This window comes from Curcuma longa, chromosome 14, assembly GCF_044706935.1.
Source record: "Curcuma longa cultivar G26 ecotype Majalengka, Jawa Barat chromosome 14, ITB_CL_G26_1.1, whole genome shotgun sequence".
Taxonomy (NCBI): domain Eukaryota; kingdom Viridiplantae; phylum Streptophyta; class Magnoliopsida; order Zingiberales; family Zingiberaceae; genus Curcuma; species Curcuma longa.
Genome location: NC_133874.1, coordinates 8771579 through 8783586, shown reverse-complemented (window position 1 = coordinate 8783586; position 12008 = coordinate 8771579). Strand labels below are relative to the sequence as shown.

At 36.7% G+C, this 12008-nt stretch overlaps 2 protein-coding genes across 4 annotated transcripts; one reads left to right on the top strand and one right to left on the bottom strand.

The window, feature by feature from the left end:
- Positions 1-719: 719 nt before the first annotated feature.
- LOC141844907 (protein phosphatase 2C 51-like) lies at positions 720-3909 on the bottom strand. Its single transcript, XM_074732881.1, has 3 exons — positions 3212-3909; positions 1253-1358; positions 720-1160 (listed from the first exon to the last, which is right to left on the bottom strand). Exons 1-3 carry the CDS (start codon positions 3878-3880, stop codon positions 862-864), a joined length of 1074 nt encoding a protein of 357 aa, XP_074588982.1. The 5' UTR covers positions 3881-3909; the 3' UTR covers positions 720-861.
- A 2876-nt stretch (positions 3910-6785) lies between these two features.
- Positions 6786-11921, top strand: LOC141844906 (putative protein phosphatase 2C 45). 3 transcript variants are annotated; one of them, XM_074732880.1, is made up of 9 exons: positions 6786-6985; positions 7121-7469; positions 7562-7689; positions 7774-7872; positions 7973-8131; positions 9332-9418; positions 9927-10018; positions 11181-11255; positions 11627-11921. In XM_074732880.1, exons 2-9 carry the CDS (start codon positions 7207-7209, stop codon positions 11810-11812), a joined length of 1089 nt encoding a protein of 362 aa, XP_074588981.1. In that variant the 5' UTR covers positions 6786-6985; positions 7121-7206; the 3' UTR covers positions 11813-11921. The 3 variants fall into 3 exon arrangements, with proteins under 3 accessions (XP_074588981.1, XP_074588980.1, XP_074588979.1); XM_074732879.1 differs by having other exon boundaries at positions 7118-7469; XM_074732878.1 differs by having other exon boundaries at positions 7095-7469.
- Positions 11922-12008: the final 87 nt, after the last annotated feature.

The window sequence follows — 12008 nt, the reverse complement described above, 5'->3', positions numbered from 1 at the left end:
GCTAAGACCATTATTAAAATTATTAATATAGAAGATAATAAGTTACTCATAATTATAACTGAAAATTTAAATATAAAAAATATTTTTATAGAAAGATGAAGGAGTTGATATAAATATTTTAAATAAAATATTATTTATGATCATAAAATATCTTTAAATTTAAAAAGAAAAATTGTTATGTTATATAAGTTGAATGTTAAATGAATAAAAGATGAGAATGGTATAGATCAAGATATTAAAAAAAAAAGGATGAACAAATAAAAATATAAAATTAAAATTAAATCTATTAAGAGACGTGTTTAAAATAATATAAAAATGTACTTAAATAATTAATAAATATTTTAATTAGATGATCTAAAATCATATTAAATATGTATATTAACTGAGAAAAAAATAAAACAAAACTTAATTAATAATAAAAGGATGAATCCAATGATATAAAAAAATTCATATAATCAATCTCATTTATTAAGACAAAAATTTAATTATATTATTCTTAATTATTATATTATTTATGTTTAGTCACATATCAACGAGTACTTTGAGTGCTCTATTAGAGATAATATTATTTTTTTAATAATCCAAGTGTCCCGATTTCATTGGACTAATTCAAAAGCAGACAGTCTTCCTCTTTAATTCATCTACTGAGATTGAACCCTATTTGAAACATTTAAGATTCTGGAGATCGAGTTTTGTACAGTTCGAACACTCATCCTTTATGAAGTCATCGTCCAACAGCAACTACAACAAGTCTTATGAGGCAATGGAATCAGTAACCTGAAACTGAGGTTAGTATCAAAGCAGACAGCTTGAAGCAATGGCTGCAATCAATGAGCTCACAGCCAGCCAGCCACACAAGTCCTAGAACACCACGAGCAGCACGGTGACATTGTCAACGCTCCCTCGACAAACAGCAAGCCTCGCCAACAAGCCAGCCGCATCTCTGGCAGCAGAATGAGACACCACTCCATCAGTAGTAGCATTATCAGAATCAGATGGCTTCTCTTCCAGGCATTTCTCGACCACTCTGCACGCCATGCCGTTCGACATCACATCCCATAACCCGTCGCTCGCCAGGATAAGGAATTGGTCTTCCTCGGAGCGTTCGATCACAGCGAATTCAGGTTCAGAGCTCACAAATGGCTTGAGAAAGTAGTCTCCTGCATGCATAGGCCATACTGATTATAACTGGCAAATCTCACTGTGTATCGAAGTTTGTCAGAAGGAAGCTACATTGTAAGAAGTTATGTACCAAAGGATCTAGATGTGGCGAGTACTCCTAAGACGCGAGGACAGTCCCAGTACAAGACTTTCCCTCCAAGAGCTTCTACTCTTCTAAGCTCATCTGGTCTGTCAGGCTGTTTAATGGTAAATGTTGAAAATAAGGAACTTTGTGTTCTATTCTACAATGAGAATGTTCTGTAAGAGTAGAAGAATTTTGCACTTCATATCTATTTTCTTGCTACTGTTAACAGGGATTCCATTGGACAGACAAAAAAAGATAAAGCAGTCGACAGGAATTTGCACTTCATGATCTAAACAGGCAATCTATTAAGCAAGAATTACGGGCATAATAAATATCGCTATAATTGATATGTGGTACAAAGCAACAAGCTTAACTAGATCAATGGACAAGAACCTACACAACTGAAAATTTGCATGATATATTAGAAGAGATGTGAGATGATTCACTGTGGTAATGGCAAGAGGCAATAAGTCTTTTTTTATATCAATGACCGAATGCAGAATCGATCAAAGTTGTATCTAAACCTTCTTGGTATGGAATGGGCACAGGTAAAAACATTAATATTTATGCCTAACTGTGACATGGGTAATTTCCATATTCAAATTGTATGTGTTTAGGTACATGAAATAGCAAATGTTATGCTTATACACTTGGAAGCGGGTGTAAGCTGATATCATCGATAATTTTGTGCTACATCTATCTTAATATGGTTGCGACAAATAGAAAGAACAATGTCGTATTAAAAACGACAACAAGAAATGTCCAATTCCATGTTTCAGATGATTGTTAGTTACTTCAGTTGCATTAAAAAACTTAACAGGATTGTTTGCCTCTTTTTGCCATATTTTCTTAGGATCATTGATGTTTTAGTATCCAACATTTGCTCAATCGCACGAATCACAACATAAATGCTCTTTTGTCGATTCCCTCTTTACTTTACGGGCCAGTATCTCTGTTTATATTTTCAATGTTGAGTTGTCGCATGCAAGTTATCCAATGATATTTTTGACTAATTTACATTTTTCCTTTAGCGAATTCAATCATCCAAAAATGCACTTTTATACTGTTAATTATGGATTGGATGGTGCGGAAAGACTTCAACTAAAGATCTTTCATGGAGTTCCTTCATAGTTTAGCATTTCAAATTTACTTCATGAAACAAGACAACTTCCTGTGAGACCAGGAAGATGATCTACCGGTACGCTGATAATGATACAAAAATATTTTTGTTCTTCAGACAGTTTTCCATTTGTGTCTAACCTACTACATGGTAAACTCAGAATATACAGAGTACTTAAGATGATTAGTGTGGAAACTGAATTTCCTAACGATTCAATAACATTTTGGACTCCAATAACCAGGAATAACTTTGCTTTCAACAAAATGCCAACTCTTATCTCCTACTTGGAGGTACCCTAAACTTCTTCCATCTATACATGCAGCTACTTATATTTTCTAAAGTGAGCTCATAATAATAACCATCCTGTTACTTGCATCAAACTGTGTCAGTCCTAACTATGGATATTGGGTACATTGTCCATCCCTCCATTGAACTCTATAAATCTGTATTGCTAGTGATATCTAAAGTTTATTTTGGACTCCCTATATTCCTCAAAAAATTCATTGTAAATCGATTCAACTTGTGTTGGTATAGAGTTTTTTCGATAATCTTTGAACATATCCATACTATCTTTATATATTCTTTCCCATTTTATCATTGATCGGAGCTAAGCTAACAACACTTGAATATGTTTCATTACAGGTGATCCATTGCTATTTTGGGGATCTTTAGTTTATCTGATCTTCCCTTGTTGAAGAAGTTCATGTTCATGTTCATGTTTACCGAGAAGAAGCCTAAATGGCAACAATTTCATATGTAGGAAAGCGAAACTAGATAAGATGAACAGATTGACAAGATAATAATACAGAAGAGATGAACAAAAGAGATCGAATGAAGGAATGGACCTTGTGATCGGAGGACATGGGCATGGCCACCCCGCCGCGGAAGAGCACCGCCCTGGAGTCGCCGCAGTTGGCCACAATAATCCACTTCTCCGTCACCACCGCGACCACCGCTGTCGAGCCCACCAATCCCATTTGCAGCTTCCTGGTCTCCGCCATGACCTCCGCATCCACCCTCGAGAACCCCGCAGCCATCGCCCGCTTCCACGCCTCCACTCCCTCTCCGTCTTCGGCTCCCGCCCGGCGCCCCACCTCATCCTCCACCATCACGTGCAGCCTGTCGCAGCACGCCTGCGCCACCATCGCGCCCCCGTGCCCGTCGTACACCGCGAAGTACCCGTGTGGGCCGGCAGCGAGCCCCGTCATTGCCACCGCCGCGTCCTCCATGTTTCTCCGTCGCCCCATCAGAGACACTATCCCGTACGCCAGGCCTCGCGGGTCCGGCGCCCTCCACGGCACCGGAGGCGGATCCTCGGTTTCAGGGGCGCTGCTATTCGCAAGAGGAGGGGGTGAGACAGCGGGGAGGGAGCCCTCGCCCTTGGCGCGGATACGTTCCGACGAGTTCCTGACGCGCTTGGATGCGCGAGCGAGAGAGCGGCGGCGGCGGCGGCGGAGGAGGAGCAGGAGGGCGGAGTGGTCACTGGCGATGTGGTTCGTTGGAACCGCTTCCATTCGGAACCAACCCCTTCCGGCGACGGGTCGCTACGTGGCCGACGCAATAGTAACCGGAGCAGAGGCGGACGCCATCGCTATTTATAGCAGGGAAGAAAAAGCAGAGTCGCCGGGCGTTACCCAGGGAGGTGAGCTGCCGAGCCCACCCCTGCAACACCTGGAGGACTCGAGGCGCCGCGGCGCCTGCAGCCGTCGGATCACCCCGGAAGCCACCGGATGCCCGACGCGTGCGTCCACCCGGCGGTGGGACCCTCGTCGCACGGATAACGAGAGCTCGATGCAGACGGCATGGCCCGGGGAGATGACACGTCGCGCCGGTCGACGATGCGCGGAGATCGACGTCGAGATGGACGGCTGGATGGAGGAGGGAGGGGCCGGTGACGGTTACTGCGCGGATGCAGACGCGTGGAGGCGGACGCGTGCAGGGCAGCGCCACCGCCGGCAGCGCTGCTCTCGTTGCCATAAAACGACAAGGGAAGGGTGGCGTCATCATCGTGGCTGCTGCCCTGGACGTTACATTAGACCGTCGCCGCCTCGCTCAAGATATCGACGCTGACATGGTTCCATGGATAGGCTCGAAGAAGTTGAAGGACGTTGAATTGATTATGATGAAATAGATTTATAAAAATGAAAAAATTTTAAATTTTGACGAAGTCAAATAATATTTTCTTCCGTCTTTCCTCATATATGATCATCAAGAAGAGATGACTCAAGAGAAATTAAACAACCACAAAACAATTGATAAACATTTTGAGAATATTTTAGAATAATTTTCAAAATATAATCGAATTGGTTACGATGGAACAGAATTATTGAAGTGAATAAGAATAAACTGAGATAATGTCCTCTTCCGTTATGGTTAACTGCAGCTTCTCGATTTATCTCCTCACATATAGTCGTGGGACCGACCATATAAGATCATTGAGATAGCGAATTCTATTTTTGTGCTAAAGAGAATATTCTATAATAGAAATTTTTATGTACCAGATTATATTATAAGAGTATCTACTATCGAGAACGTAATACACTAGGGTGATAGATTATCATATGAAAATAGAGATCGAAATTATTATACGTATTTATATATAGCTCTAGACTAAGGAATAAATGTATTTTACGTATTTATATATAGCTCTAGACAAAGGAATAAATGTATTTTATAACTCCACAAGGTCTAGAAACTAGTAGGACCTTATAAACTAAAGGAGGTGAATAATTTCGGTCACTTTAGTTTCGATCTAAGTATGAGGGTGGATTAAATCTCTAAGAAATCAAGAAAAATTAATTTTTTAAAGATGATGTAATAATAACTTTTGGAATAGGGAGTCGGCAAGAGTAGTTAGTTGAAGGAGTGGGTCACAAAGAAATCAACCATCAAAGAGTCAACTATCTCTGAGAAGATTTAGCAAGAGATTATAAGGGAGTCAAGGCGCATTTTGACGTTGCCTATTCGATGCTCAAGTTAAAATAGAATGGATAAGTGAATGGAGAATATAAATGTTGTTATGATCTAAGAGATTGCATACCTTCTGTTAGAGAGATAAAATATTTTTTTATAGAAATGCAATATCTGCATACATAAAAACTACCACTCCATAGTCAGGTAATCTTAGGAGGACTATAACATCTTTCCTTATAAAACTTAATTTAACATTGTGATAGGGCAAACAAGCAAGGTAGATGTAAAATAAAATAAATATCTAAACAACTACTTTATTTGATATAAACGACCGATTATATCTTTCGAATATGTTAAAAATCCACACTTGATATATTTTATGATTTTATCTTATTCGTATCAATTTGATTAATTTTAAAATCTTAAATTTTTATTTACACATTAAAAAATTTTATTGAAATTTTTATTTTTAAGATATCATAATACTTTAAAAATATCCTAAAATGCTGATTTTATCGTGTCAAAACTACTGCATGAACCTACACTGTTCTAGAAAACCCGTAGTATAAGTGATTTGAGTCATTTTTGTTTGAAAGAAATATACGTATGCTCTGTTTTTTAAATTATCTGATAATGAAATAATATTATTTTACTGAACCGGAGAGTAAATTTCAGTATGATATATTTTAAATATTTAAGTTTGAAAATTCCCAAATAAATATTATATCTCTCTTTTCTTTTTTGCATTTAAATTTTTTATTTTATTTATTTAAATATTTATTATTCTCAATTTACGAATAAAATTGATTAATAAATTTATATTTTTAAATTATTTCAAATTAAAATTAATATACTTCTAAAAACTTTTTTTTATGACTCTCGTGATTCAATAAATATCAAACTTTTAAATTTTTAAATAATATAGATTCATCAATCAATTTTGTTTAAAATTAATTAATGAATTTAGAAAATTCAAAACCATTTCAAATAAAAAATTAATACGAAAATCTCTTTAATATATCCACATAATTATATTTGAATTCAATAATATAAATTAAAAATAATAAAATTTTAAATCGATAAAATAAAATTTTAAACATGAAAGGGATATAATAGGAAAGCATTATGGGCTTTTGGAATTTTAAATTTTTTTTATAAAAAGGTGGAATTTGTTACTCCAGCGATCCCATACGATCGGGTCTATACGATCAACTCCACGATCATTTATGAAGAGAAAAATCGAAAAATTACAATTGGTCACGAAGAATTTTAAAACTTAGACTTACTAAAATGCCGATGAAATAACTACACGAATTTCAAATGAGACAAATCCTAAAACTGAGAAAGAAATAAAATCTAAGAACTTTCATCAAGATTTTTGAAGAACTATTCATATATTTCTTCCACCCAAACATAGTTAGAATTAGTTTTCCAAAAATATATATATACGGTAATGATTAGGGTATAAACTGGTCTTCGTTTCGATCGCCTTTTTATAGGCAGCCAGATTTAGCTACAAGGTTTGGGGTAGCGAAGTTTAGAGGGGCGGGCGTTTATGAAAGCTTCGAGGGGCTTTCTAATGGTTGGAAATTTTATCCTCGCAACATTCTTGGCTCGAACTCGGTTTTCTCGCGTCGCCCCTCGCGCCTCCTTTCCTTTCCCTTACGTCGCAGGCGGCCAAGGATCCACTCAGATTTAGCTACAAGGTTTTGTTGCTTTTTCCTCTTGGTTTCGGTCGATGGGTTCTCAGATTCAATGGAGATTTATAGATCTGTGAGGTTTTTTTTCTGTTTTGTTTTGTTTTTAATCTTAAAGGTAGCGTCTTCCCCGATTTGCAGCAGAAAAGGTCCCGCCTTTGTGACAAATTCCCCCTTTTCTTCGCTTTGGACGGTAATCTGGCAGCGTAGTTCGCCGTCTACCTGCTTAGATGATATGCGCTGCCAAAAGTTGTGTGGTCCGAGCAAGAAATCTGATCGAGCTGTCCTCGAGCGTGAATTGCCATCTCCGGAGACGGTGGATAGATATTGACGTGAAGCCGCCGTTGAACTCTAATTGGAACCGCTGCAAGTCGAAGACTTCCTTGAAGATGATGGTCGACTTCAGCACATCTGCAGGGCCTCAACCAATTTCTAACGTGCTGGAAAAAAATGACTCTGGAGATGGAGGTTTAGTGACTGGTGGAGGGAGAAGGTAAGCGTTTTCCATTTAATGTGGTTACTATATTGAACATGCATATAGATTGTTTTGTTGGGCAAACTAATGGATCTTGTGCTGATTGGCAGCGAGGATGGTAAACTGAGCTTTGGGTATGCTAGCTTTCAAGGGCGTAGAGCAAACATGGAGGACTTCTACGATACAAAACTGTCTAGCATCGATGAGCAAACTATTAGTCTCTTTGGGATATTCGATGGTTTGATATTCTCTGATATATTATGTAGGTTAATATGTTGTTTTCCTTGCTTTGCAAATTATGTTCTATAAATATCATGTGTAGGTCATGGTGGATCACGCGCTGCTGAATATTTGAAGGAACACTTATTTGCAAACCTTATGAAACATCCACAGTTCATGACAGACACAAAACTGGCTATTAGTAGGTTTATGGTTCAATCTGATACTGCATATAAAAATGATCGTTGGACTTTTATTCTAATTTGCCTTTTGCTTTGCCTTATGTTTGGGGCACCCTACAGATGAAACATACCAACAAACTGACTCAGAATTTTTAGAAACTGAAAGAAACACTTTCAGAGATGATGGTTCTACAGCTTCAACAGCAATTTTGATTGGAAAACATCTATATGTAGCCAACGTTGGGGATTCACGAGTTGTGATGTCAAAGGCAGGCATAGGTACAAGGCAAACCCAATTCTCAATTAGTTAGTTCTTATCTTATTTGTGTGGTCTGGATGATCTAATTTTGCATCGATAAATAGGTGTTTTCACTTGATTATACTACTACCAACAATTTCTCCAATTTAAAGTTCTTTAAGTGGCTGCAAACATTTTATTCTTTTTCATGACATTCAATTCTACTGAAATCCTAGATTTCAACAGTCAGGTATAGGATGTATTAAGTTTAAGGAAGTCTGAACTTGCTTATCTAAGTTGCTATTGCTAGGTTAATTTTTCATTGTTGGGATTTTTTTCTGTCAATCACCGAGTCTTAGCTAATGCTTCAACAAATTTATTATTCAACTAAAAGTTATATACATCTCATGTCTAATTTACTAAAGGAGAATGACTTAAGCAGCAGCTTTTGGTCACAAATCTCTTGTCAGAGAAAAGTAACTATTGGGATATTCTGATCTATGAACTAGAATTTTAGAAGTATGTATAAAATAGTTATATTATATAAGATATGGAGGTGATGACGTGAGCTATTGGCGTTGAGCATCAGAAGGATAAGTGATGAGTACCATGTAAGATAATAATAGACAAGTCTAGTGGAGGCTTGTAAGGTTGTCAAATCAAGGTTTGTATCATGAAATGTCTTAGTGAATTTTATAAATTGTGAGTCATTTTGAATTGTGAATCATAAATTTCATAGATTGCATTGATTACAATGCACAATTTATTGTTTATCTCATTCCAGGAATTGAAAGGAATGATCAATAGTAAATTTCATCATCAAATGCTTGTTGAGATAGAAAAATCATTGTCAACTTAGAGTCTGATAGCATCAGTTCAATTGATTCATATCAAACCATCACAGTTCTTCTAAATTTTGGCTCCTACGTAAGAAGTAAGAACTGTATCATCTTACATCTAAAATGCAACATATAGCATAGTACAAATTGTGAATCATGCAATTCTGACAACAATTTCACTTTCATATAAATCCTCTTCTTGGAACACCAAAGCCTGTTCCATCATATTCATTTCAGTGTTGAAAGCTTACTAACTCTAGGATGATCATGATCTTTACATTGATGTGATGCAAGTTTATTACATAAATCATATTTATTCTTTAAATCTCTTATTATCTTTGATGCTTTATTTGTTGCAATTTATGGTCGGCAACTGATTATCTTTTGTGTTCTTTCTGAAAGCAATTGCTCTTTCTGATGATCACAAGCCAAACAGAGGTGATGAGCGTAAAAGGATTGAAGATGCCGGAGGATTTGTTATGTGGGCTGGTATGTCTTCTTTCAAAAGTATTGGTTACGTGCATTCTGACTGATAACAATATTTAGTCCACCTACTATTTTTTAATCTTTTGGTTATTCGGTATGATTCCTTCGCACATAGTTCATGCATCGGTCAAATTTTCATCCTCAAGCATTACCAGCTGAGCTGTACAATTACAACCCTGAAGAATCAGAACAACTATCAAACTCCATTAAAAACTGATGTAAATTTAGGGTTTAACTTATTTTATAGTTGTATTTACTGAATTTTTTCTTAATTTTTTAATAGTTATAATTTTTAGGATAAGTTAGGCCATGTCTTTAGGAAAATTGGTCTTCATCATCGTATATAAAAAGGAGTATGGAGCCGCCTGAATGGATATTCTACAATTTACAATTGCTGATAGTTTCCTCTTTGTGAGGTTCAGAAGTCATAGATCGTTCCCGATGCTACATCAAAAATCTGTTATAAGATTATGTCAAATGACTGTAAATTGTAAGCAGTTTGAGTTTGCAGGTACATGGAGGGTAGGGGGCATACTCGCAATGTCAAGGGCATTTGGTGATCGCCTTTTGAAACCGTATGTAGTGGCAGTACCTGATATTCAGGTAATTTACTACATCAGAAGCTCTCACACTTTGTGTAGAGCTGTAGAACCTAAATGTTGCTTTCTAGTGGTTTTACCTCTCTCACCCTCTATACTTTGTCACACATCAAGGATAGTTCTCTTCGATTATCAGTAATCTAGTAAAACATATCTCAAGCTAACCATGTTCAGGTCACAACTGATTTCACTGGTTATTGTAGATTTTATCTGTGCGCCATTGGTAGCTTTATGTGTTTATTTTCAAATGTTTGAAAGTGTCCAATACAAATGTCTTTTGGGGGGAAGTGGCACTTGATAACTAGTTCTGATTTTATACACAAGAATATCTATTTCCTTGCCATTCTCTACCATGCTTAGTTTAACCCATTTATTACTTATGTTCGGATGTAAACTTATCTCATCAAAACTCAGAATAAATGAAATGTTCAAATCTTTATAAACAGGTCGATGAAAGCTTCGGTTAGTGTCACTTATTGTTTCAGCTTGCCGTTGCTTAATAATGACGCAGTAATTTGTCTTTCAAATGGTAAACTACATAGCAAATGATAAGAAAAGTTAACAATTTGTCTTAATCATAAGATTTCTGTTTGTAATTTTGCATTGCTTCGCTATCAAAATCAAAGACTGTAATGTACTGTGATCATGCATTCTTAGACTTCAAGTGCATTTCTTGCTAAAGTGCATGTTGTTATTATTAATGTTAATTTTTGTAGACAATTAATTTTAGTTTAATTATGTCATACCTCTTAACTCAAAAGATATGTCTATCCAAGGCAGTTTTCGTAGCTATATATAGGATAGCATTCTGCCATTTTGTATCTAAGTTATACGATTATACAAGTTCTACCCTAGTGACTTGTAAATTTCTTCGTGCAAAGTGAGCGAGCGCTTTACTTTCACTTGTTCTTTACATTTTCCATCTTCTACAAAGGTTGAAGGTTTTGTTTGCCGCTATTTGAGATAGGGACTGTCATCCTTGTGGTTTTCTCTCCCCTTTTCCACTCGATCAATGGAATCATCACAACCCTACTAACCACATTAATATAGCGGTGCATATCTATTTTAATATTTCATGCTTAAATTTTGTGTAAACAGAAGAAGAGGAAATGCAATTTTCAATTCTTGTAGCTATGGTGAATGTTTAACATTAACATTCATGGCAGGAAGAAGAAGTTAACGAGCAAGTTGAGTTATTGGTTCTCGCAAGCGATGGGCTGTGGGACGTTATCCCCAACGAGGTCGGTTCAGTTCGGTTCTCCCTCTTATTATAAACACTTGGTTACTTGTTAAAAAAATCTTAGAACATCTTATACTGTCCGATCTAGCTTCCTCATTGGCATGCCTATCGATCGATCGACACATACTTAATAACATAACTATGTAGGTTGAATTGTTCTTGTTTTCAACAATGTGTTTCTTAGAATCATGATTGTGGCTTCTCCGAATTTCAAAAGAAAAACTGAAGTTCCTACTCCCAACCTTTTTAGATGCTGAAATCCTCCATCATTACTCAGTTTCAACTAAAAACCATGCCTATTTCCTTAACTGGTAATGATCATAGAGATTCAGTTCATTCTTATGTATCTTTCTTTGTATCCTGCTGAGGTAGGAGGCTATTGCTCTTGCGAGGACGGTGGAAGAACCGGAGGCCGCAGCACGAACGTTGACGCAGACCGCCTTTTCTCGCGGCAGCGCCGACAACATTACCTGCATTGTCGTGAGGTTTCATAACGACGGCAGTAATCTTGATGTGAATTTCACATCTGCTGGTTCTGGGACGACGACGGCCGTTTAACTTGTTTCAATTCATAATCACATTTTACTAGTCTCTTTCTTTACTCAAGAATTTTTGGTTTATATATAATTCTGTCTGTTTGAATCATTTAAACATTATTATTGTGATCGATTGAGCCATGTAGATTATTAGATTTTTTTTTCTTTCTTTCTTTTTTATGTAAAAAATTTTTTTATGATAAAAAACTTTAACACTG